General features: G+C 45.8%; 1 protein-coding gene across 2 annotated transcripts in view; it reads right to left on the bottom strand.

The window, feature by feature from the left end:
- MAPK14 (mitogen-activated protein kinase 14) overlaps positions 1 to 11,822 on the bottom strand; it is a 376,319-nt gene extending 364,497 nt beyond the window's left edge. For both annotated transcript variants that reach the window (XM_069633433.1, XM_069633434.1), the window contains exon 1: positions 11,506 to 11,822. In XM_069633433.1, the coding sequence (XP_069489534.1) occupies positions 11,506 to 11,621 (116 nt within the window). In that variant the 5' untranslated portion in view covers positions 11,622 to 11,822. The remainder of the gene's footprint in view (positions 1 to 11,505) is intronic.
- Positions 11,823 to 26,564: the final 14,742 nt, after the last annotated feature.

Below are 26,564 nucleotides of genomic sequence, written 5' to 3' on the forward strand. Positions count from 1 at the left end.
GTGGTACACAATGAGACAAATGGCAGCTATCCCATAGCCTGGCAGTGACGATTTATTTTGTAAATTGAATGCCCTGGAAACGTTACTACACCATTATATATATTACGCGTTGTTCGTGAATAAAGAAATGTTGTGGTACACAATGAGACAAGTGGCAGCTATCCCATAGCCTGGCAGTGACGATTTATTTTGTAAATTGAATGCCCTGGAAACGTTACTACACCATTATATATATTACGCGTTGTTCGTGAATAAAGAAATGTTGTGGTACACAATGAGACAAATGGCAGCTATCCCATAGCCTGGCAGTGACGATTTATTTTGTAAATTGAATGCCCTGGAAACGTTACTACACCATTATATATATTACGCGTTGTTCGTGAATAAAGAAATGTTGTGGTACACAATGAGACAAATGGCAGCTATCCCATAGCCTGGCAGTGACGATTTATTTTGTAAATTGAATGCCCTGGAAACGTTACTACACCATTATATATATTACGCGTTGTTCGTGAATAAAGAAATGTTGTGGTACACAATGAGACAAATGGCAGCTATCCCATAGCCTGGCAGTGACGATTTATTTTGTAAATTGAATGCCCTGGAAACGTTACTACACCATTATATATATTACGCGTTGTTCGTGAATAAAGAAATGTTGTGGTACACAATGAGACAAGTGGCAGCTATCCCATAGCCTGGCAGTGACGATTTATTTTGTAAATTGAATGCCCTGGAAACGTTACTACACCATTATATATATTACGCGTTGTTCGTGAATAAAGAAATGTTGTGGTACACAATGAGACAAGTGGCAGCTATCCCATAGCCTGGCAGTGACGATTTATTAGCAGATTATGGAGCAAGTCCTGGCCACTACATGAGCTTTAACACGTGTTTGTGTAAAAACGTGTACTTAGAAGCATGTATGGTTTACGAAATTTCGTACGAATATCAATGTCTTTTTTAAAAAAAACTATTTCAATAGTATTGTCATGAAATTAAGGAATATTATGATATTGTGCATTCGTGATTTGGGAGGTTTAACAGTAATATTGTATTAATATTACAGTATATTTTAAACACGATTTGTGTACTAGATACATGTGTTGAATTGACTATGGAATGCTATGCGCCGAAGGCTTAATTTAAGATGTAACTTGCAAATAAATAAATATAAAGAGATAAAAGCAGCCCAGAAATCAACCGTTCACTTCTGCATTGAATCGCCGTTAACTAGGCATTCTCCCCAGCTTTGCCCAGGCACAGCCGTCATTTACACCAGTTATGGTCATCAAAAGCTCAGGTTCTCAAACCAGTCAGATATTGCCTTCCCAAGTTCAAAGCTCTGGTACTTACACCACTGCCAGGGATTGCTATCGTATATCCCGTTACCCAGTGTTCTGAACCTGTGAAGTGAACTGTGGTGTACACACTTTGCTTTTGCTTTTCCACATGGTGCAGACACGCAACAGCATTCCGTGCTGCACGTACTTTTTCAAAACATTACGTGAGTAATGAAACACACACAAACACTAAAAGAATATCCGGACATCTCCGCAGCATTCTACTAGGTGATGACAGATAGAAATGGTTCGCCTGTGCAAACAATTAGTCACACGAAAAAAAACGTACTAGCACCCAAGGTGCAAAGCAGGTTGCATCTCCCTTTACAAACAAAAATTGCCAATGCCAACAGTTTGGTCTTTTGTGTAGGCAAGAAAAGGCACTCACCAGGCGCAGGCATAGTGGTATTAACTGGACATTGATGGTGCTAGCACCTGGCCATCTAACAGTGCCTGGCAAATGCCTAATACTTATGCACAAGCCAACCCTGTTGGCTTTGCCAATGCTTGTTTTTAACAGGACTTCAGGGCAGGACACACATAGTGCTTATAAAGCGAGTGGCTGAAGGCAGACCTGGTAAGACATATTTATTACACTATTAGCGGGTTTACAACTGCAAATAAGTCCTTAACTCTCAGACGACTGCTTTCAAAAAACACTTGTAGGCAGTGCAACGTTTGAAGGTAAGGCTTGAAAAAGCTAGCTCAAAGATCCCAGGACGACGTGTTTTGCACGGGAAGGGCAGGAAGTGGGTGGGAATGGACATAGAAATTTGAACGGCCATATGCAAACAATGGGTGGGCGACAAAAAAAAGAAGGGAAAAAAAACCTTCAGGCTGTGTTTCTCCCTCCTCATATGCCATTCCTCCCTAGCTGTACTCTAATGCACTAGACCCGGCTTATGTGTGGCGCAAGCACCACCTAATGCTCCAAACTAAAAAGTACATAGGAATCAAATTTCTGTGAATTAATAGGTCTTCCATAGTCAAGAAGTGAGCACTGGGCAATCAGAAATGTGTTTCGTTCATTCATCAGACAAATGGTGCCGGCTATTAATGACGACACCCTCAGCAGAGCATGCAAGTGAAGCATAGTCACGTGGTGAAGTAAGTCATAAGTAGGTCCATGCAGCAAGTTAGAGGTAGGTTGATTTTGAGCACGAGAACCATGCAAAGGGACCCTGAGCTTACAATGACCAACAGGTGAAATGCATGACCCAAAACACAGCCAGCATTGCCTGACCGGCCGCACCTCACGGGTAGAAAGGGCACCGCCCCATGATAAAGGCATGCAGTCGCCTTCACATGGCCAGGAAATCCAGTGTCTCGCCATGACCCCTCCAAATGAGCAGGGAATCACCCCCTTCCCTCACACATGGCCTGCAAGCACAACTGTTCTTAACATAATCCAAGTGGCCTCCGGGTGGTCTGCCTCTAGCCGCACAAGTAGCTGGTTTCAGAGCCGAGGGCCTTGCTCTCTAAACCCTTGTTTGCCTGGTCGCTCTTTGCCAAATCAATGGACCTGACGTGGGCCAAATGTGCTGAGCATAATGAGTCAGCAAGGATGAATACATGGGGCAAGGTCATAACCCACATATGCACCAGGCGTTCACATTCAAAGATGAGCAAACGCCCCTCACCGCAGCATCCCATGCCATGTTTAGGGATATAGAAGCTTTGGTCACAAAGCATGTCAGATGAGCAGCACACAAGCACATGCTACACCAGTGCAACTGTAAGCAGCAGTGCCAGGGCAGGCCTGCTCTTTAACAAATGATTTCGTAACATACCACACACACAGCAATGGTAATCAGACCTCATGCCTGATGTAACATGAAAGCGAATGGGTAGTGGGAACCGTGTAACGCGATAGTGCTTTCAATCAGAGGCGAGTGGTCCTGCCCAGAGCATTACTGGACGGTGACCTGATCAACCGGCCACAGAGTGTGATATAAGGCACAGACGCTGCAAGGCGCACAGACGTTTACATAACGTTGCTCTCAGCTCAGGCGCCAGTAATTCATCCCACCATGTGAGGACCACATGCAGCAGCAACCCCTGAACAGTCTGTACAGTGGCCCCCGCATCTTCATTTCCCCTCCCAGAGCTCCCTTTAACAGTCAGTGCAGCACCAACTGGCAAACAATTATGCTAAAAGCCCAATAGAAAAGATTTTCTATACAGAGCGTTTTAATACACCGATACCAAACCAATAACTTTGGGAAGAAACCTGACATCCAGGCCACTGCAGACAGAGGACCTCCAAAGACCAAGTGCAGAAAACCAAAATATTACGCACAAAAATGCTTGCGCCTTCAAACCACTGGATCCTTCTGGGTAGATTTCTCGAGTAATTGGCAAGCAAGCATTAGAAAAACGCTCGTGACCCCCACCACCAAACGGAATAGTCCAGACTAAAGTGCCAAGCTACCGTCTCATCTGAACAAGGGACACAAGCAACCCCCCTGTTTCGGTTTTATTGGGCCTCTTCAACGAGTTACACTCAATGAAGAACAAGCACTAGCACTGCCAACAGGTTCAGCGTTTGTGTAGACATGGGAAAAGCATTTCCCACGCACTGCCGTGGCACTATTAAATTGCCATCAATGGTTACATCAGAAAAATAGTGTGAATACCTGGGAATATAATGGCAGTGCCTGGCAAATGCCTAATACTTATGCACAAGGCAAAACGGTTGGCTTTGCCAATGCTGGTTTTAACAGGACTTCAGTGAAGGATATGCATAGTGATTATAAATCGAATAGTTCAAGGTAAACCTTGCGAAGGAATTTTTATAACACAAGTAGCACGTTTGCAGCTCCAATTAAGTCATTAACTCTCAGAAGACTGTATTTTGGGGGTGGAGGGGCAGTAAGTGGGTGGGAATGACCCTAGGGATTAGCATGGGCACTCAAGGGGTGGGTAAATAACCAAACAACACCTATAGGCTGTGTCCCCCCCCTCATATGCCATTTATCCCTAGCTGTACTCTAATGCAATAGTTTTGGCTTATAGTAGCCAAAAATAAAAAGCAAGCCACTAGTCGTGTGGGAGCACCCCTGACGCACAAGTGGCGCATGTGTGCTTTGCACTGTGCCGCAGGGTGGAGAATGGGCTGGAACAAAACGAAGCGGCGCTCTGGAGAACAATGTCTGCCGCTCCGTCCCCAGACCCAGGGGTACCCAGATGACTCACACAGTGGCCAGCACATGACCTAGTCTTCTGAAAGATGTCTGCTCATTATGTAGCACGCACGAGGAATCGGGTTTTCAATGAGCTTTCGGAGACTCATCACTACAGGCAGAAACTGTCAAAGCTTAACATACAGTGTTGCAACTGTACACAGTAGTATATATGCCCTGCAATTTACAGACCTCTCTTTATTGGGGTGAATATTGTGACTAATGAAAACATAAGAGTCCATTATTCCTTTAAAAGGGCTTCTTACTGAATCACTATAAGACATGTTTAACATTTAAAATTGTGGACATTATTATGTTCCCATAATGATCTTTGCATTTATGCAAATCGCTAGGATTGGGTTCTATGCAGTGTGTTGCGCAACGTCGACGTGGGCCTCACCCGTTGGCCCCTCCTTCCCAAAGCCTTGCCCATCTAAAGAGGTGACAGTTCCCCCAATACATTGTTTCCGTTTCCAGCACTGCTGTGCCCTACAAAGAAGGTGAATGCACAGGTGTACTGACTGCTTCCCAGATATAAACTCTGCCCTCCACAAATCCAGGCGGCTTATCCACCACTGAAAAGATGGACTATGCCCTGCTACAAAAGACATGTACATTGCAATAGTGCTCCAAGTGAGACTAATAACCTGGGTCGGTACAAGCACCGCAGTACCCAATCTTGCATGCAGTACCTTTTAATGCAGCTAGTGGGTCCAGACAAACCACTTAAACATTATGGGTCATCTGTTGGTCATCTCCCCTCATTTCTATTTCTGCACTTGCTGGTCTTCTTCCCTGTTCTCCCCTCCATCCTCCAAACCTTCACCTCCCTTCCCCCTCCCCATCTTTCTTGTTGCGCACTTGCACGATCCGAATTGTCTCACGACCTAGTAGGAACGCTATTGTTTGTTTTCTTTACAGCCACCCCCCGATCCCCCCGACCTTCACCTCCCCTCCGGCTCCTTCATGTTATGGAACTCCTCCTCCCTTGTCTTAATGTGCATTGAAACACCATTTGGCTGTATAGGCGCATTATAAATACACAATGAATACAAATTAATACATCTGTAGATTTCCAGTTTATTGCTTGGACATCAACTGTGTGCTCTGGCAGACTTGCGTTTCCTCATGTCCAACTGGTGCCTATTGTATACAAGTTAAAGAAACATTTGGTATATGGAGAGTCAATCATCTTTTTGTTTCAATCAACTGGTACTCGTAGCTAATTACAATAACTTCAATAAATCTATGTCCTATGTGAGGTGCTTCGTTTCAATGGACCAGGTATTGGAGGGAGTCCGCATGGGAGTGGTGCAGGAGAGGCAAATGGTGTACCACCAGCGCCATCCAACTAAAAGTGTTGCAATCTATCCAGTCTCTAAAGCCAACTGAGCTACGAAGATACTTTTGGCTTTCATAAAAAGGTATTGGGAAAACGGTTGAAGGAAGAGAAAGAGGGCAGGGGAATGTGGCTGGCATGGAGCAAAGGAAAGAGTGGAGCTGCAGATTCACAGCGAGAGAGGTGGCGCAGTGCATAGGGAAAAACAACATTCTTAATAGCAGTTTAGGAGAAGTACAAAAATCCATGTCAGCAACTGGATAGAGTAGAAACCATATGGAAATAACTAACTGAAATGTAAACCAATGCACCCAGCTGGTAAAGGAAGAACAAAAGGCCGTTGAAAACAAAATACAGAGTTGTGGAATTCGGATTGTCAGACATTGGACTATATATATCAAATGCATTTTATCAAAGACCTAACATTTTATCTAGATATGCATGCTTCTTAATAAAGGCAAGGTACGCAATGTAAAGCTAAATGGTCATCTAAATAAAGTGCCTTTTGGTAAAAAAAAGAAAATCATTCCATCTTAAGGCCACCTACCCCATGTAAGCTTGCATATTTAACATCAAAACACCGTATAGATGTTAATTCCATGCATGTTTTGTTATTAAACACGGACATAGAACTTTGTATAAGGCTAAATGGTGGAAACCTTCAGAAAGTGCCTAAAAAAAGTTAAGCATTACAGAAAAGCAGGAAAAGGGCAGATGTATACTGGTTAAGAAGACCCAGGTACTAAACATGCCCCACTTCTGCAGCCGATTAGTTTGCCAACAAATCAAATCATTGTGGCATGTTACTCGGATAAGTGAATGTAAACCATGGCCTCAAGCCTTCCTTCAATAGCTTGAACTTGTAAAATATGAATGACAGCATCAAACAGACAATATACAAACTCTTGGCACCACAACCTTGAACCCTTCACGAATCCCTTGGGCCAAAGAATGTACAACCTCTCCATAGTTGATGGCAAACACCGCTCACTCTTCAAGGACAGTGCCCTCACCTTCGAAACATGCTTTTCTCAACCTTGCACTAAGCCGCCCATAATGATGCACATGGCCTTCCCAGACAGAACCAGGCCAGTCCATACTTTGTACTTTCCAGGTTAGTCTATGGCTATGCCAACAGCCTCTACCTGTTACGTCCCGATTACTTACAGAACAGACTACAAAGAGTCCAAAATGCGGTAGCCAGGCTTCTCCTGACCTGTGGGCAGGAGTGGTTGTAAGCGGTGCACATCTATTTTTTTTATTACGTTTACCGTTTTACAGTGACTATACTTCTTTTTGTGTTTAATACATTTTTATTCGGTAAATTGCAAGAGCAATGTAAATATAGCAAGACGATACATAACATATCGCTTATACAGATATAGAAGAATTCATCTTGAGTTAATAATTTCTAATATAAAAGAAAATAAATCAAGATAATTGAGAGGTCATGTATCAATGTGCAAGTTGGACAAAAGAAACCGTTCCAGAAGGGTTTCGATTTAAAATAAAAAAAGTGTAGGAAGAAGCTGAAACGTACACTTCAGTGCACTGCACTGAATGTAACTTTAAACAGCAGGCGCGTGTGTTTGGGGGTTTGGATTACGCCTGGGAGGGTGCATATGGTGAGGGGGATTATGGGGAGCAGGGAGAAGGCCAGCAGGGAAGATATTTCCACTACTTCGTTTCGTACACTTCAACCACTGCTCCTGACACTCAGCCTAGCTCTATAAATGCTCTCCTGGCTCCCGATTAAGCACAGGATACGCTTGAAAACCCTATGCACCGCAAGTGTGCCTTCAAAGCCAGGGGTCCGCCATCCACCACAAGGAAATTCATCCACTGCAAGTCAACTAGAACTCAACACACAACCTAATAATACAGGCTTAGTAACAGTGCCAAATTTCAATCAGAAACACTACTGAGGATCGCCCTTCTCTGGAACTCTGTCTGCAGAAGAGGACATCTCTGAAAACCTAGCTGCTCAAATGACACACAAAAAAGACCGGACCACAGCAAAGCACCCCAACCTAACCTAACCCAACAGCCATTAACCAGCTCTTAGCAATAAGACACATGGGCCTGCAAATGCCACTACCACATGCCTCAGACCACTTAACATCACAAATAAACACCACTTACTTGAACACAAAGTTAGACTTGTGAGTAGAACGAAGGAAAATACATGCCAACCAAGAGAAATCTGAGCCAAGGCATGGTAATGCTGTGGTTGTAATGGAGTGTCTGGTTAGCTGTGTCACCGTTAGCCATTGTGCATGTACAGCTGCGTTGGCCATAATAATCCCATGAGTGTTGCTACGGTTGGATGGTCGGTTGTGTCTAACGGGAGGCCCCCGGGAACAGACTACATATTGTGGGCCCTGAGGTTGTACCATCGCATAGAAGAACAGGACATAGCATAATATCATAAAATAAAGCATACCAAGGCATAAAGGCTGGAGAAAAACAAACTCCTCGCAATCACTCTACCTCCTACCCTAACTAACAACATATGCCAAAACATAGCACAGAAATCACACAATTTAGCACTATAGAACGTACACCACCGGAAAACCCAAGTGGTGTTATGTTCTATAGTTTCCCGAAACGCCACACCAACCCATCAAAGATATGTCAATACAACCCTCCATAAAGAATAGAAACCACACAATTTGCACCATCAACCTGGAGAGCACAACCACTCCTCCAGACAACTCGCAAAATATCTGAAAACGTACACACCACAGAGGCCCATCTTTTCAGATATGCACACCGCACTGAACCCTTGACCTACCCTCCTATGTTAGTACGCTACACCATGAACATTGCAGAAGTTGTGCTTTGCATGACTCAATAACATAGTATAATAGGGCAATGCAAAGAGTTTCACTCATTCTCTTGGAGGCAGAACGCTGGGCAGCCGGCCCAAGCACCTCTGCTGGTTGGCAGCAACAGGGGAAACATTGGTTCTGCTGCAGTCTGTCTGCTAAACTAGAATCCCTGGTGCACTGACAGACAAGGATATATACCTTCCTGTCGAATCAAGTACTGTGGGGGTGAGCCCAGTGCTACATTAACACATGACTGGGTAAAGGTCTAGGGAGGTGATCACAACAGAGGAGTATGCAGTGACAATATTTCTTCAATAAAATGATAAACTCTGTCCCACTGTAAGTTTACTTTTTAATGTTGTGAATCACTTCTAAGGCTGCCAGGGTTTGCAGCTATGGCAAACAGAACAAATCATGTGCCGAGATCTCCCTGTTTAAGAAGTGAATATAGGGGTTGAACCTGGAAATTTAAGAAGTTGACCACATAACTTCAGAACTATAATTAGTATAAATATTTGTTTTGGCTTTCAAGAACTACTATAATACATGCAGTCTTATAATGTGTATTTGCAAAGTACACAACCACTTAAAGCTACCTAAGACTGTGAAAAAATGCCCTGTATAAAATGTTTTACGCCCAGAGAGCATCATTGTAGTTGTATTTGTCACACACTGATTGGAAGACTACAAGTTCTACTTTTCTGTGCATGTTATTCTAGTAGATCTCATGAATATAACTCAGCTGGTAACTAGTGTCTTGCGCTGGCCATACCTGACCAAATGTGGTTTTAGGGTATGCAACTTCTTTACACACATTCTAGTAAGACTCTTGAGCTGAAGCTAATATAAAAGCTGCCATAACATTCCCCTTGAAGTCTTAAGAGGAATTGTCTCCTGTCCTCGCTAACCCTGCCAATCTCTCTTCTGTCATACAGGTGCAATCTGATTACTTATCTAAGACTTCTTGTCTTCATGAATGATGTGGCTTCATCGGTTTCACTCCTAAAGCGTGTGCCTTCTGTTTAACGCACGACTCCCTTAGATTGGAAGCAGGACCATATTGTGTAGGTAATTGCAGCTGTGTGTGGGATTCAATTGAACGCGTCCCATTGTGGTTTCAATTGTCTAAAAATGTACGCATTCGAAAAGCACAGCTGCTAAAAGAAGAATGGGTTACAGTTGTAAGTGCGACGTCTTTTTAAACAGCGCGGCCCCAGGGTCCGTTTATAATCTCTCTCGTCCTGCTTGCGACAGCTCTGTAGAAGAGCATGATCCAGTCGGCAGAACCCGAATTTCGGGGGAGGAGTATAGGCTAAACCCCCGTTAGCCCAACGGTCGTTGTGCGCCTGCTCATGCACCACAAACTCTCCACATGTATCCCAGATGCACCATCTGCTGAACATGCACCTATGTGCACTGTAGTGCACGAGTACTACCATGCACATGCGAAGAATGTTCAGCACAAGGGGATATGGCAAACACGTGGGGCATCGGGTGGACGATCAATGAAAAATGCACCTCTTGTGCACAGTGCTACTCATGCCCCATTCACACGTGCATCCAGTGCTTCTTACACCCGACACTTGGAACTGCTCAGGCACTCTTAAGTACCATTGATGAATCATAGTATTGTGCAAGCCCCATTCATGCAACCGTGCCCCACACAAGTCCCATTCGTAAACCCGGGTGGGGCAAATTCATTTCAGAAGGATATAGTGATGCGCTTGTCCTGCACCAACACCACTGGGGTACCGGGCACTGCACATATCACTATATCACTAATCGCATTCTCTCTGGCTGGCCAGACACGTTTTAAGCCTGCATGCAGCACTTGCACAACTGAGTTACCCGACGCTCTGCATTCACTTTTATTTTAACAAATGGCAGTCATGCACACTTATCTGCAAATGCATCACTCGTGCAACAGGGGTGGTCATGAACCAGCCTTGCTGCACAAGCTTAACCCGTGGTCCCAGGTGCCTACTGAACACTCACTCACGAACCGTGCTGCAAAAGCCCTACTCCTGAATTGCGATGCTGCACATTTGCTATTCGTGTAGCCAGTGCTTCCTCTGCATCTCTCATGAACCCCCGCTGCACAGGCAAAAAGTGCCTCATATCAATCCCTCGTGCACGCACTGCTCACGCACCCATGCTGCAATTCCCCCTTACTGGAGCCAGTACTGCAGATACAGCGACTACTGTACCGTACATGCACCTGGTGTTGCAAATGTATCCCTCGGTCGCCGTTTCCTGCAGAATCCACCCTCGTTCAACTCGAGATGCAAACACCACTCTGAAGCTCTGGCACTCCCATATCTGCAGACCCAGTGCACCGCATTCATCTGTGCACACCCTCTCTTGCGTGCATCACGAGGCGCGAGCTACATAAGCACACTCTTGTACCCCACTAGCGGCACGCGCTCCTCGTGCACGAGAGTGCCTGTTGCACCAAAACCACTCAAGTCCTAGGAAAAAAGTCACTAGGGCACCCACGTCTGCACATCAAGCCCGTGTGCACCCGGCCTCGCTGATGCCTACAGTGCAGCATACACCCGTGCACCGAAAGCTGCACGCGCGCGACCTAACTCAAGCGACCTCTATGCAGCTGTTGCTGTGCACGCTGTGCAGCACACACACACAGGGCTGCACACGCAACTCGTCTGCACCAAGTGCTGCGATATGCAACTGTGATGCACCGAGTGCTGCACACTTCTGATCCAGCGATGCACCTCACTTGGATATGCAATCACTCGGCCCTGCACCACTCCTCCCCCGATCACAAGCCAACCCTTTCGGACACTCACCAGACCGAGCCATAGGCCCCGGAGCCAACCGGTGACAAGTTCTGGTAGCGCTCGGGAACCTCCCAAATAGTCTTGTTTAGCTCCTGACGGTAGAAGGTGGGGCGGGGGTGAGTCATGCTGGCAGGGGGTCCCCGATGGAGCGTGACTTGCTCCACCTCAGTCACCACAGGGGCACCACCACCTCGGTTGAAGAGAGGGGGCAAGAAGCGCCCGCCTTCTGACACCTGTCAATCACACACGAGCCTCCGCAGCTGACAAACTCCGCTGCTCGCAGCTCACTGAACTCATCAGCTTGATCTCGCGAGAGGCGCGCCTCTAACGTCACTTCCGCCCACACCCGAAAACAGCCCAAGCTGTACTTACAAAAACAGGCGAGCACAGAAAAAAAAATGAAAGACATACTGAGGGCAGCGTGGGAAAGAAGATAGACCAGCCATCACCTTTGGAAGAAAGGACACAAGAAGAAGGAAAGACTGACTAAATGGAAAGAGAAGACGGACAGACCCGTGTACAACACGAAGAAAACCGCCCATGTGGTTACAGTTGGGAAATAGGCTGGCTCCAGGCATGCCATGCTGCTAAACAGGGACGGCGTCGGGATCTTTCACCTTTTTCAAATAAAAGAAGCCTAGGCGAGGGCGGCACTGCTCCTATATTGCCAGTCAGCAGTCTGATTACGCGGCCATGTATTCATGTATATATTACGTGCGTTCTGGGACTTACAGTGTGCTTTGCAGCGTTGGCATTACAAGCTGTAGTTTGCTGGAGCACGTCTGGCCGTCACTTCCATAGTGCAAAACAGAAGTGTTATCATCTCCCCCCTTCACGTCACTTTCTTGCTTACAAAGAAGGATTCATAACTTCAGTGTAATTGGCGGCTATTAAGCTTATCTATATCTCCATTACAATGTGTGCCTCAGGCTGCTTTACGCTCCAAGTAAAGGGGGAGGGATGGAACCATCATGTTTAAAGGGGGCAACCATCACTTAGCAATGGACCCCCACACATCTGTATCCGGGCCTGATTCTACATCTACTCAGAATAAATACCAATGGTGATCTGTCATAGATATTTTTAGATAATTTTTTTTTTTTTTTTTTGAAACGTCAGCATGAAGTGCCACATTGAGCAGTGTGGCATCAGACTTTTATTACAAAGTAACAGCATTCATCAAAATTCATCCAGCCAAAAGTCAATTCACGGTGCTGCATAGAATAGTCTAAAAGGGAAGAAAGATTCAATTTCATAGAATCATTTGCAGGTCTTCAAGATTTAAAGCGTCTATGTAGTCCATTACCGCACAGCTTAATTTTATGCTGTGACCGGCTACAATGTAGGACCACCAATCTCGAGTGTTACAGTCTACTGGAATATGTTCTCCTAGGTGTTGCGTCCTCTTTGAGGTGGTCTTCGTGCATTTGGTGATGAGATGTTCTAAGGATTCTATTTCGCTATGACAGAAGCGACATAGATTATCCTTAGCTTCTTTAAAATGACGACCCCACATCATTTCCTTTGTTTTGATTGCATTTAGTCGAAGTCTTAGAAACTGCTCGCGATGGTGACGAGATGGACAGTTCGTTAGATATCTACTTGTAACATTTAGTTTGTGTTCTCCGATTCCAGAATCTAGAGTGGTCTTCAACTGCAAACGTCGCTCGTTGTTCTTTATCCAGCACCATTGTTCAAATTTTGTTTTTATGGATTGTGGTCTCGTCACCAGGTCATGCAAGGTCAGATCTGCATTAGATAAGGTTGATATCATTATTTGTTTCCACTCGTCTAGCAGTTTCGAATTTCCTGTAGTTTTTTCCCCAGCAAAGATTTCAAATGCTGGCGCTATGGGGATCAGATTCATTTTACGTAGTGCCATTAGTGATTTCCACATTACGTGAGTGTGTAACGAATTTAAGGAGAGTTCATGTCTTATGTGGATCATCGAGATGTATGGAGGGAGCTTCAGGACTTGCCGCCAGTAGATCCCTTCTAGCTTTTGCCAAAACAGGGCATCGATGTTCCAACCAGCCTCTGAACCAAAGGTAATTGCAGGAATCACTTTTTGGATGTAAAAGGTCAGGACTGGTGCTAGGGTGAACTTTCCAAAGTTTCTATTCAGCAGCTGGCCTTGAATGCTGTATTGAGTCATTCTGTTGACCATGTCAACCTTCCAATGATGTTCATGCACTGAATTATAGAATGTTATTCCCAAATATCTGATCGAATTGACTACATCAAGTCGATTGTCGTTAATTTTCCACGCAAAGGCTTTCTGTTCGTTGGTGCGTCGTTGACCAATGATGACGATCTTGGATTTTTCGATGTTTAGCTCCAAGTCATTTATTTTTAGATAATCACGAAGATTTGTTACCTGGCGTTGCAGACCTATCTGTGTTTGGTCCAACAAAACCACGTCGTCAGCGTAGATTATGCATCCTATTTCATTATTGTTCAGTTTCGGTGGAAAACAACGCACATCCTTACGATATGCTGGGAGGTCAGAAATGAACAATTTGAAAAGTTCGGCTGCTAGTGGGCATCCCTGTTTCACACCTGAGTTTGTTGAGATCGGCTTAGATAGTAAACCTTGATTGTTTAATCTTATTTTGATGGTAGTCTCTGTGTGTAGAGCTCTTATTGGTGCAACCAGGTCACTCGGACACTTCCAATTTATTAATTTTTGCCACAGTTTGCTGCGGTTTACACTGTCAAAGGCACCCCTCAGATCGATGAATGCCAAGTATAATCTCGATTTTGCTTTTAGGCTTTCAAGTTTTAATATATTTATTAGCAGCAGGTTTACCTCCACACCTACGCCTTTTGTAAAGCCTGTTTGCCGGATGTCAATTATTTGCTCTTGTATGGACCATGCCGTTAGCCTTTGTCGTAAAAAAGAGGCGAAGATTTTTCCTATGGTGTCCAACAGGGCAATCGGGCGATAGTTGGTTGTATCAGCCCGGTTGCCCTTTTTATAAATTGGCACTATGATCGCCACACGCCAGGAGTCTGGTATCGTCATTGATTTGGACAGGTGTGCAAATAATTGTACAATAAAGATAGCCCATTGTTGTTCGTTCTTCTTCAGCATCATGTTAGATATTAGATCTGGACCTGCAGCATGCAAGCTTTTAAGGGCCCGTATTGCAGCACTGATCTCTTCCGCGGTTATTTGAAAATTCCAAGATGTTAACTCATTTATGGGTATACTTATGTCTTCATGAGATGGTTTATTGAAGATGTTAGTAAAGTGTTGTTCCCATGTATCGGCATCAATCGTGTTGGATGGTATTTGATGATGTCTCGAATTGCCTGTATTCAGGATTATCCAGATTTCCCGTAAATTCTTCTGAATTAGATGTTTCATCAGATGCTCAGCTTTGTCTTGCTCAATTATTAGTTTCTGAGATTCCAACCAGTTACGGTATGCTTGGCGACGCACCCGTATTGCAGCTTTGATTGCAGTTGTCGCGCTGGCTGACTTATCAGACTTCTTTAGGGCTCTAATGTCGCGTCGCATAATCTGTTTAGCTTGAGTCAGGATCAAGGACGAAAGATGTTTGTGAGTTGCACCCATTATGCGATTAGCAGCTTTTGTTGTGATGAAGTCCAGAAGCAAGGGAGCGTAGTTCACGGACAGATCGCTGTCCTGACAAAATTGCTGGCGTAGTTTTTCGATCTTAGGACTGTCGATTCTAAGACGATTTCCGCCAGTATTTACGGAGATTATAGGTTCGTAGGTTCTTTGTTCGAATGACCATTCTACCGTGCAGGCCAGTCTGAGAAGCTTGTGATCACTGCTTGGCATAGTTCTTATTGACAGTGTCAGATCGCTTTCAAAAAAATGTTGAGATATCCAGAAGTAGTCAATTATTGACTGCGCATTCTGAGATGACCAAGTTGACTGAGGGGGTTGATCCCCTGTAGCTTGACCATTTACCATATAGCAGTTTCGATTCCGTAGTGCCTGTCTCCACTTGAACTCTCGACTTTTTTCTTCATCTCGAGTTAATCGTTTAAACGTCTTCGTGGCAAGATCGTGTTTAAACCATGAACAATTTAGATCACCTGCACAAATTATAGATAGATTCTTGTTGACAGTTAGTGATTTGTCAATGCAAGATGTTATTGCGTTTATAAAATTTTTGGTGCTGATTTTGTTTGGATTCCAATATCCGTTTAAGACAAGCAAATGTTTCCTTGTGTCTAAATTTTCATCTGTTGTCTGAAGCAGTGCACTCTGCACAAAAGGATTGGGATTAGAGGAATCAACAAGACGCCACCTGGTGTTTATTTTAATCATCATTAGTAAACCAGAAGATGGTCGCCTCTTTAGATTTTTGATTGCAGGGTTTAATAATGTCAAAAAGCCATCTCGTGACAGAGGGTCACATAACCAGGTCTCCTGCAGACAGATGACGAAGACTTTTTCTAGATCGACGTCAAATTTGTTGAATAAGTGAACGAATCCTCGAGTATTCCAGGAGATGACGAGTGCACTTGTTTCCAATCCCTAGTGGCTAACGTCGTTCAGCATCCTTATTATGGTTAGTGATTTTGGCAGAGTGGTTGTTGTTTGATCTTGGGTTCTCCTTGGTGGTCATGGCTCTGCGTAGCTCGGCACATCTTTGCTTTTGCGTTTCTTGAGAAGTTTTTTGTCCGCTTGTGTTTGACCTATCGAGTCTTGTGCTTGTAGGTTCCACAGAGATGTCGAACCCAAACGCTAACAATTCCTCTGAGGCTTTCACAATAGTGTTTCGAACTGAGACCGAGGTAATATGTAGTAGAACCTGGTCACAGCGTTTTTCTGTTGCATATTCAACAATTCGTATGTCTTCAGATAAAATCGTTCGTAGAGATGGAATACAGGCAAATAATTTCAGTACATTATTGCGATTCAGGTTTAGATCACAATCTTCTCGATTTAGATTTTGTAATCTCAGTTTACAGTTCGTCGGGCTTGAGCCGTTTCTTAGAGATGAGGAGGCATGAGAGATGTAACGAGCTTGCTTCTTTTCTTGGAAGCGTGTGTATTTGGGATTCAGCCGCGCTAGCCAGTTGGAGGATGGCCTCAAATTCGTCAGCCCATTTTTATGGTTCATGTCTTCGTCCACATCAGGGTTTGTTCTGTGTGGCAGTTCGTGAAGAGCGTCATCAGGCACCACAATAGGGACAATAATGGGGTTACTGGATACAGCATCGTCGGAGTAGGTTGAAAGATTGCAGAGATCGATTTCTTCGTCCGATGACTTACTCATTCGGCTTTCGCGGTCTGATTCCACTCTTTGTCGTTTGCTCACTGGAACAGTGAGACGCCCATGACCTCCAGGATCGTTGTCCGCATGAGCAATGTTTTCTTTGCTGGACTTTGGTAATTCTGTTCTGCTGGATGAAACTGACCTGTTTTCTGCATTGTGTTTCTGATGAATTTCTGTGACTTCGCGTTGCTAGCGCGTTTTTTGGTAGCATATGTTCTCTTCGCAAAGGCTGATTGTCGACCATATGTTAGCAAGGCTTTTTGATCAGAAGTCGTGGAGACCTTTATGGCTTTTGCCGCGCCTTCGAAGATTCCAAAAGAAGTCAAAGGCAATTCGGGTTGCGCACTTATGGCTGAATAGGGTACTTGGTCGCTCAACGTTGACACGGGAGCAAGTGCAGGCAAGGGCGCAGCCAAGTTTCTTTCTCCATCGTTGACAGCCGGAACAATGGAGGATGTTTCTACGGCTGTTGACTTCAAAGGTAGAACAGAATCGTTTATGTTTTGTGGTCGTGTTTGCGGTGGTATTGAGACCTTGGTTGATCGTATGGATGCTTGAGGGTTTATTGGAACGATGTTTGAACTCATCATGGTTGATGAATGTCTCATCCATTTCACAGCTTCAAGTAACCCATCAGATAAGGTGTCATTTTGACAATGATGCCGAGCTGCGAGGTCGCTCAAACGTTCTTGCCATCGCGTCGTATGTTCAGCTTCCTGAGACAGTTGTGATTGTAAAAAATTTGTCACACTGTCAAATTTGTCAATTTGTTCCTTGAGGGATAAGATCAGTGATGTCTGGTCTTTGTAGGCCTCCTGTAGTGACTCGTACATCTTCAGAAACGGAAGCAGGGCTGCAGAAGAAGCTGCTAGAACGTTGTTATAGATCTGCATCGCTGCAGCTGAGGAGAGACTTGGTTTTGAGTCGGTAGTAGTTTTGTCCGCCAAAGATGAATGTGAGCAATTTGTGTTTTCTATTTGATGCTCACTAGAAGACGACGTATTCACTGCTGCAGTGACAGAGATGTTCTGTGGAAGTTGTGAAGGTTTTGGCTGTGGATTCACATTTCTTGGGGTACTAGAGGAGGCCATATTGGAAGTGTGAAATCTCGTCTTGATATAGGTTGTGTTAGTGGAGCTATTGTCTGCACCACCAGTATTTCTTTTGTCGCATGATTTTGGACACATTTGGTTTCTTTTCCCTATCAGACCACGATCGGGAGTTTCACGTGATCTGTGCAAGTAATCACTTGCAGTGTCGGCGTTGCGACTGGGTTGATAAGTTACTTGAACTTGATTAGCATGACAATTCGTAGGCCCATGAGTAGGCTGAATGATGCCTGGCATCGTATATTCCTTTGCTCGTTTTGTCAAAATGCAATCCGGAAAACTGTGTGGCGTTGTTACTTTCGTCGTCCTAGAGTTAACAGTTAAGAATTTGGGTTCCAATGAGGCACTCGATTGAGTTTTATGTATATGACGAGTTTCAGCTTCAGCGAGCGAGGGAGCATTAACCACAGCCTCAGGATCTTTAATCAAAGGCATCACAATTTGCGTTAGCCCATCGAGTGCAATCAAGTTGTCGATTCGTTCCTCGTCTTGCGAGGCTTCCATAATTTCTGCGTCTGTAATTTCGAAAGGCGTAAAAAATTCCTCCGTGTTTTCTATTGAGTTTAACGTTGGCTGGAATGTATAGTTAGGCTGAGATGATCGTGAAGAATCTAAAGAGATTGGAAGTAGGTTGGTTAGGGTTAGTAGTGGTCGTTGTAAGGAAACGTCTGAGTGCCCGTCATCATTCGCAGTGGGAGCACTCGCTTCTGATTTGTCGGACACAAACACAGACACAGGCGTAGCCTCCTCTGCATTGGGTTTGGGCATGATTTGTACCGCCACGGGAACTGTTTGATTAGTTACACACTCGAACAAAAATGCGGATTGCCCACAGACATTGGAGTTTTTGTGAGCAGAGATGGATTGTAAATCAGTGCTCACAAGCTCTACAGAGGTCGCGGCGCAATCTTTCTTTGACCGTTCCGCGCTCTTCGTTCTAGCATTTGAGCACAATGTATTTGCGATCAAAGCTTCAGGGTCAGCGAGGGGAGAGGTGGTCACTACGGTCGCAGCGATCTCAAGCGAGGTCACAGTTGTAGACGCAGGAGACACAAGCGGCACCGGTGCTGCTAGTTGGAGCATATCAACCGTTAGATCTGCAGTTACAGGTGATACCTTGGACGCGGGTCTCTTTATAACAGAGCTTACCTTTGAAGACACAGAAACAGAGTCTGCCTTCAAGGCTGTCCACGGATTCTGCATCCGCCGTTGTTGTATTGTTTTGTGCCTTGTTTGGGGGCCCCCATGGCCAGTTTGAGCAGTCATTTCGCAAAACTTTGTGCGCAGAGCTGCCAGTCGCGGACTGACGCAGACTGACTCTGCGCACGACTCCGCGCTTGACGTGGAGTTATGTAGTCGCCGCCCACAGCCCGCAGCCAGCAGGGTTAAAGCAGCAGTGCTTAATTTAGAACACGTAGCAAAACACTTGGCCGGACACGTAGCTGCAGCTCCTCACAACCCAGAAAAGGCAAGTGGACTGACGCAGACTGACTCTGACGACTCCGCGCGCGCTCCGCGCTTGACGTGGAGTTATGTAGTCGCCGCCCACAGCCCGCAGCCAGCAGGGTTAAAGCAGCAGTGCTTAATTTAGAACACATAGCAAAACACTTGGCCGGACACGTAGCTGCAGCTCCTCACAACCCAGAAAAGGCAAGTGGACTGACGCAGACTGACTCTGCGCACGACTCCGCCATTTTTAGATAATACGATTTAAGTACAAGCGTATGAGCTTTTTTGCAGAGTATGATGGAGGTTTGCTGAGAGGATCATACATAATGACCCTAAGTCTGAACAACGCCTTTAGCGCTACCAGCACTAAGCAGGCAGGGACATGTATTGTTTCCCTTGAAGGCAAAAACACCCCTTCTCCTTGGGCTGCAAGGTTAAGTCGGAGACCTTTGTCTCTGTGTTTGAATCCTAACTTGAACACTTAACCAACTTGCTTGATTCTATTTGATTGCAATGCTGCTGTTATTTTTATAGCATATATATATAAACGCCTGCTTTACATCTAAATTGTATTTTGAGTTTTTATTGGTTATGTCTTAAAATGAAATGATGTATTTTTATTAGCCAAAAACAAACAGATGGGGTATTCATTTCTAGTTTAAACAGACTGGTGCAGAAGATGCATCGTAAATAAAAATGTCTCCAGCACATGATATACGTTTTGAGGATGGTAACTGTATGTTTCTGTATACAAATGACTTTTTGCTTTGAAAGTCCCGCAGCAATCGAGTCGTCCTTTAACAACGGCATTGATGGGAAACCTTCCATGAGAACTGTATTTTTGCCACACTGACTTTGATGACATCACCTTTAGCCAACCATTACATACATTGCATTTAGCAAAAGTGCCAACGTCCAATGAAACATAGCATTGTATCATTTAGTGATAGGCAGGCAGTGCTTTATTCCTTTTTTTGGTGCAAGGGTGCCAAAAGTAACACGCATCGACAAATACAATAGGTCTGGCTTCGTATAATGTCTCTTTCAATCATATATGTCTAGCTACAGCCAGCACAAGTCTAGAGGCAGTCTCACATGCACACGTGTAGCCCCACAATGACAGTTCTAGCACCAATGTGTCATAGCTCTCAACTCACACGCTTTTGGCGGGTGTCACCCGCCTTGTAAAAGGCTGACTCACCCGCCAAGCCTCCAGCACTCCCATTCATTTCAATGGGCGTCTCACCCGCCAAAAACAAAATCGGGTGATTTCACCTGCCTTTGCAACACAAATGGTTGAGAGCTATGATGTGTAGGTGGATTCAAATGCCTTCTGCAGTCTGCCGAAACACAGGTTTAGCACTGTGTGTTAGAGTATTCCGGTCATGTTGACTGTTCCCCAGTAATTGTACCACCCCTTCATCTACTGGTTTACTCTCATTCAGACATCCTCCACGTATTGTAAAGGCATTTGGTATTTATGTCGTCTCATATGTGCAGCATTTGTTACAAATGACAACCCTAATGTTCAATGAATGAAACCACAAATGGACACAAGTGCAGCTCACGTGCTAACTACGTTTTTCTTACGTGCACGTTCAAGACAAGCCAAGATTTTCCTTGATGTGCTTGGGTACCCAAAGAAAGGCTAGCATTTTTGCTCCTTCACAAAGTAAACAGGCAGCATTGGACTACATTGCCGGGGGAATGTAAAGATGTGAAGGGAGAGTATTTATGATATGATATGATATGATTGTTTATTTATATAGCGCCTATAGACAATATGTTTCAAAGTGCTTCAAGGCAAGAGAGGGAACAAGGGAAAATACAACCACATTCTTACAGGCCATGAACAGTAAGGATGTGAAATTAACTATCGTACTCGGCCTGACGACATTTCAGATAGTGCAAGAGCTAAGACATAGATAAGGATGGGAGGGGGAGAGTGGGAAGGAAATGGAAACAGACAGGCGACTACCGTACTAGGCCTGACAACATTTCTGGTAGAGCCGGAGAAAAACAAAAGGTGAGGGAGAGGGGTGCAGAAAGGGCAGGGAGGAACAAAACAAGCGACTATCATACTAGGACTGATGACATTTCAGATAGTGCTGGAGGGGTGGTGGGGAGGAAAAAAACAGTAATGGGAGGGTGGAGGAAACAGACGAGGTTGCTATCATATTAGGTCCAGGGAAAATTCTGATAGAGTAAGTGCATAGAAGAAACTAAGGGGAGGAGATAGGAAAAGGGAGAAGGGAAAGGAGGAGAGAAAAGAGAGTAAGCAGTCAAAAAGAGTGGAGAAGCAAGAGTGGAGAGCGAATACATTTAGTGAGAGCAAGTTGTAGATAGCGTGGTTCCCAGACGCAGACAGCCTTGTGGATGATGCAGAGAGATCTGAATTTGATCCTTAAAGCAACCGGGAGCTAGTGGTGAGTTTTTAGGGCTGGAGAGATGCAGTCCCTGGGCCAAGGATAAGTCTTGCAGCCCTATTCTGGATTAGCTGTAGGGGTCGTAGAGAAGAAGAGGGTAGATTAAGAGGCTATTGCAGTAGTCTAGCCTAGAGAGAACCAGAGCTCTAGAGACATTGAGCTTCTCGGGGAAAGTGAGGAAAGGAAGAATTCTTTTGAGGAGGTGGAGTTGAAAGTAGGACTACTTGGCAAGGTCCTGAATGTGAGGGATGATGGAAAGAGAGGCGTTGAAGATGACTCTAAGGTTTCTGGCTTAAGATGAAGGAGAAGGGGGGGGCGCCCATTGAAGATGGCCAGAGTGAGGGACAGAAAGTGGGAGAAGGAGTCCCACTAGGAAATATCTCAGTCTGGCAGGTGTTGAGGCAGTAGTCATTGGAAATACACCAGGACTGGATGGCAGATAGGCAGTCAGGAATGAAGGAGGAAGCAAGAAGAGTATCAGAGGGAAGTTTGAAGCAGAGGTGTGTGTAATCTGCATAACACTTGAAGTTTGGGGAGAAGGCGGAAATGAGGTGTGCAAGCAAAGAAAGGTAGTTCTTTAAGAGCCAGTGAGAAAGGGTGGAGCCTTGAGAGATGCAGAAAGTGGAGATAGAGGTGGGGTAGGAGAAAGAGCCCAGAATAACCTAGGACTGACGGTCACTGAGGAAGGAGGTGAGCCAGTCCAGTGCCCGCTCCGAGATGCTTAGGGTATCGTGGAGCTGTTTTATGAGGATGGAGTGGTTGACCGTATCAAATGCAGAGGTGAGGTCAAGGAGAATGAGAACAGCTGGAGAGTTGGAGTAAAGAGATGCACGCAGTTCTTCACAGGTGTTCAGAAGAGCAGTTTCCATGCCTCTGGATGTTTACGGAATCCAGATTGATGGTCATGGAGGCAACCAACAAATTCAGTGTGCTGAGTCAGTTGGGGGCAGACCAGCGCCACCAAGAGTTTCCCAAGGAAGGAACAAGACAGGTCCCAGAAGCTTTTTTCAGGAGGGGGCATACAAAGGAGTGCTTAATGGAGGAGGGGCAAGATCCAGTAGCAAAAGCGTGGTTGCAGAAACCAGTGAGTGCAGGGACAATGGAGCCGATGTTGTCCTTAATGGTTCTGGAGGAGCAGGGGGAAACCTGTTTGGAGGAGACCTTCATGGAGCAGACGCCTCTAGTGACCTCAAGTGTGATAGGAGAGAAGGGGGATAGAAAGGGTGGATGGGAGGCTATAGGAGGCAATGGGGTGAGTAAGAGGAGGGGGAGGGGGACATAAGGGTGCTCAGGATGTCCTGAGTTTTTGCAGTGAAGTGTGTGGCCAGTGCGTTGCAAAGGGCCTGGGAGGGAAGAGGTGAGGAGGAGACTGCAGAGGGGTTGGCTAGTTCAGCCCTGTTGTTGGATGCACTAGAAATGCGAGCCTGGATGTGGGCTGTTTTCTTGGTGCGGATGGAGAGCCTGTATTGCCTGTGGATCAGACGGCAGGCCAGTTTGTCAGAGAGTGAGCCTGAGGTCTGCCACTTCCGTACCGCAGCTCTGCACTTTCGTTTAAGGGCTGCAGGTTCAGAGTCGTACTGATGTTACGCTTGGAGACATGTTTCAGGTGGAATCTCATGACTGGGACAAGAATGTCAAGGTTATTAGTAATGGTAAGATGGAGTTTGCTGAGAGCAGAGTCAGAGGTAGAGTCTGGGGGAGAGCGGGGGATGAAGGTAGAGGCGAAGGCAGCAACTGACACTCGTTTCATCGGACAGATGTTCATGAACGAGGTTGGCATTTCCAGATGGCTCTCGGGCTGCATCATGCACTGTCATCGGTTGGCAAACCGACTGTTGCCCGGCCGTCCGAGAGCCCATTCGACCAGAGCGATCACTGCTACTATGGCATTCTTGTCTGGTGTGCCCCTGCTGGACATCTGCAGGGCTGCTACGTGGAGGTCGACGCACACCTTCACGAAATTCTACTGCGTCGACCGGGATTCCAGGGAGGAGTCCAGGGTCGGGCAAGCAGTGCTGCGCAACCTGTTCGCCTGAAGGTGGGCCTGGTGAGGAGGTAAGAGTTGCTTAATGTTGAGTTTATGTAATGCTTAATGTCTGGGGGGTGTGCGGTCAGAGGGCAGAGAAGACCCAGGTGAGAGGAGAGAGTGGTCTGACCAGGAGAGTGGGGTGATCAGTGGGGAGGAGAGTGAAAGATCTGTGTGGATGAAGTCATCAAGAGTGTGTCCAGCCGAGTGGGTAGGACCAGAAGGGAGAATGGAGAGTGAGGTGCAGAGGTTATGGAAGAGAGTGAATGCAGTGATTGAGGAGTCAATGTGGATGTTAAAATCGCCCATGAAAAGGCGTTTAGTGGTGGTTGTGAGGAGAGAGGAGGAGAAATCAGACCATTCAGAGAGGAATAGGGTGGTAGAGCCAGGTGGCCTGTAGATGGTGGCAATGGTCAGAGAGGAGGTGAGAGAGATGACCAACTTGCAAACCAGGCTCTCGAAGGAAGAGTAGGGCTGGGTGGGTATGAGGGAAGAAGGAACGCACGAAGGCAAGATAAGAGCAACACCACTGCCAGCACGGTTAGGGCGAGGCTTGGAGATGATCTTATAGCCATCAGGGAGAAACAAGTCAAAAGCATTGACTGAACTGTCCTTGAACCACGTCTCGGTAAGAGCAAGGATATCGAGGTCAAGGTCTTCAAGAAGGAGGCAGATGTTGGCAGAATGTTTGAAGGCATGATTTGAGCATTTAGCGTGGCTAGATGCAAGAGATCTCCACCTTTGAAGGTTTTCCTAGGAGGAGTACAAGGGACGTGGTACACCAGTCGGAGGGGGGAAAAGAGAGTGGAAGAAGGAGTAGCAGGAGTAGGGAGGAAGTTAATGAGGGATGGCAGGCACCAGCCAAAGAGGAGGAGGTTGGGTTGAGGACCCTGAACCAAGATAGTGCCAGCGTGATAGACATTAATGATACACCTGGATGATGCGAAACCCGCCAAGAGGACTTCCCATTTGATGCCACCATTAATGGGTGAGGATGTAAGAGAAGAGAGAGTAGAGATGATATGAGGACTCAATAGATCTGGAGAAGGGACAGGGAAGAGGATATTAGTAAAGATCTGTCTGGAAGTTGCGCTAACATATGTGTCTGCAATAGGTAGGCCAAGGTTAGTGGTCGGGATATCTTTTTTATGCTTTTTTCTTCCAGACTTTGTGAGAGAGGGAGGATAGGTGATAGTATAGTAGTTAGAAAAGATAAGGGAGATGGTGAGTGCCATAGTGGTGGAGCAAGGGAGGAAGAAAAAGGAGGGTTGCGCAGCAGAGTCGAGTACAACTCAACAGGGGCCTAGTAGCTGAGGGAAGCAAGACAAAGATGCAATGGGATAGCAATCAAAGCACACAAAACATATGTAGGGCACCTAAATTCCATTTTGATACAAGGTACTCCGAACACACAAAACGAAATTGGCAGCACAGATGTAAGGGTACCTACATTCGATTTTGATACAATGTACTCTGTACACACCCTTTATCTCACACATAGCTTCAAACACATTATTGTATGCAACAGCATCAATCAGGAATATAGTGCCCAACTCACCTGGGGGCTTAGTGCCCAGCTCATTCTGTAGCAGTCCCATTCCCCTCAGCTGTTACAAGCTCTCAAGCTTCTTAGCCCTCTGAGCTCTCCAAAGACCAGGAGCTTTGTAAGACCCCTCATCCTCTCAGTATACTTAGATCCCTCTTTAGATAGCCACTATAGTATGGTTTGCTTTCCTACCTGGGCGCTGTTGATGCTGGCTGTCTGTGCCAAACTCATTGCTACCTGGTTCCTGTCGGACTGCTTTCTTTACCCTCCATTTCCCTGGCATTTTACATGCTTCTGCTCTGAAGAGTCTAAGTTCTCCTTCTCATTCTGTTTCAGACTCTCAGGTAGGGTTAGGGCATTTGTGCACGTCGTTGGTTTCATCTGGATCTCTGCCGCGCCCCACTGCGAATTCAGAACCGCAGCGGCTTACTGTGGCGTAGAGAAGAGGACTGAGAGGCATCATGACAGGTTATATGTTGACACGCAGAAGCTAACAAAAGGAGGCATGGGCCCAGTAGCAGTGCAGAGCAGTGTGCGTGTCATTATTTTGTGGCATTGCCTGCCTGATCAGGCCCGGTCCATGCCACATCACACTGGCGAAAAGGCGGCAGACTCACGCGACTGTGTCTGGAGCAGCCCGATTTCCCCCACAAACAACATAAGGGGCGGTGACACCACCACCAGCGACTGGCTGCCCGGAAGAAAAAAATAACATATAAAGACAATCGCATTTGTGATCAGGCAATCATGGCGACGCCTGGCAGGCCCCTGCAAGTGGGAAAAACGTGAAACGAACACCGTCAAGAACATTTGAAAAAAACAAAACAAAAGCACAGCACGATGCACATGCCCACGTGCGTGCCGGCAACGGCTCGCTCACAGTGCCAAGGAAAACAGGAAGAGGCTGGTGGGCTAACTAGCTTGTGGAGGCCATTCTCACAGCAGGAGGTAGATGGCAAAAGAACATCACAACTACAACAGGAATCTCAGGACAACCAAGGTGGGTGTGGCCCCAATCACTGCAAGAACCCTGACTCTAGCCCACACACTGGTGAAGTGGGGTTGGCCCCCATCATCAGCAGTGTGGTTGGAGTCCACGAGGAAGTAGCACAGACAGCCAGAAAGGAAAATAAACCCTCAGTGCCACGCAGCAAGTGCGCACACTTCAGTCCCACTGGCCTATCTCAAGTGGTGGGAAGGGAAGGTACCCCCTGGAGCTCGCCACCTCATTAGGCAACATGTTGGATGATC

Source organism: Ambystoma mexicanum, chromosome 13, assembly GCF_040938575.1.
Source record: "Ambystoma mexicanum isolate Mex_15411 chromosome 13, UKY_AmexF1_1, whole genome shotgun sequence".
Taxonomy (NCBI): domain Eukaryota; kingdom Metazoa; phylum Chordata; class Amphibia; order Caudata; family Ambystomatidae; genus Ambystoma; species Ambystoma mexicanum.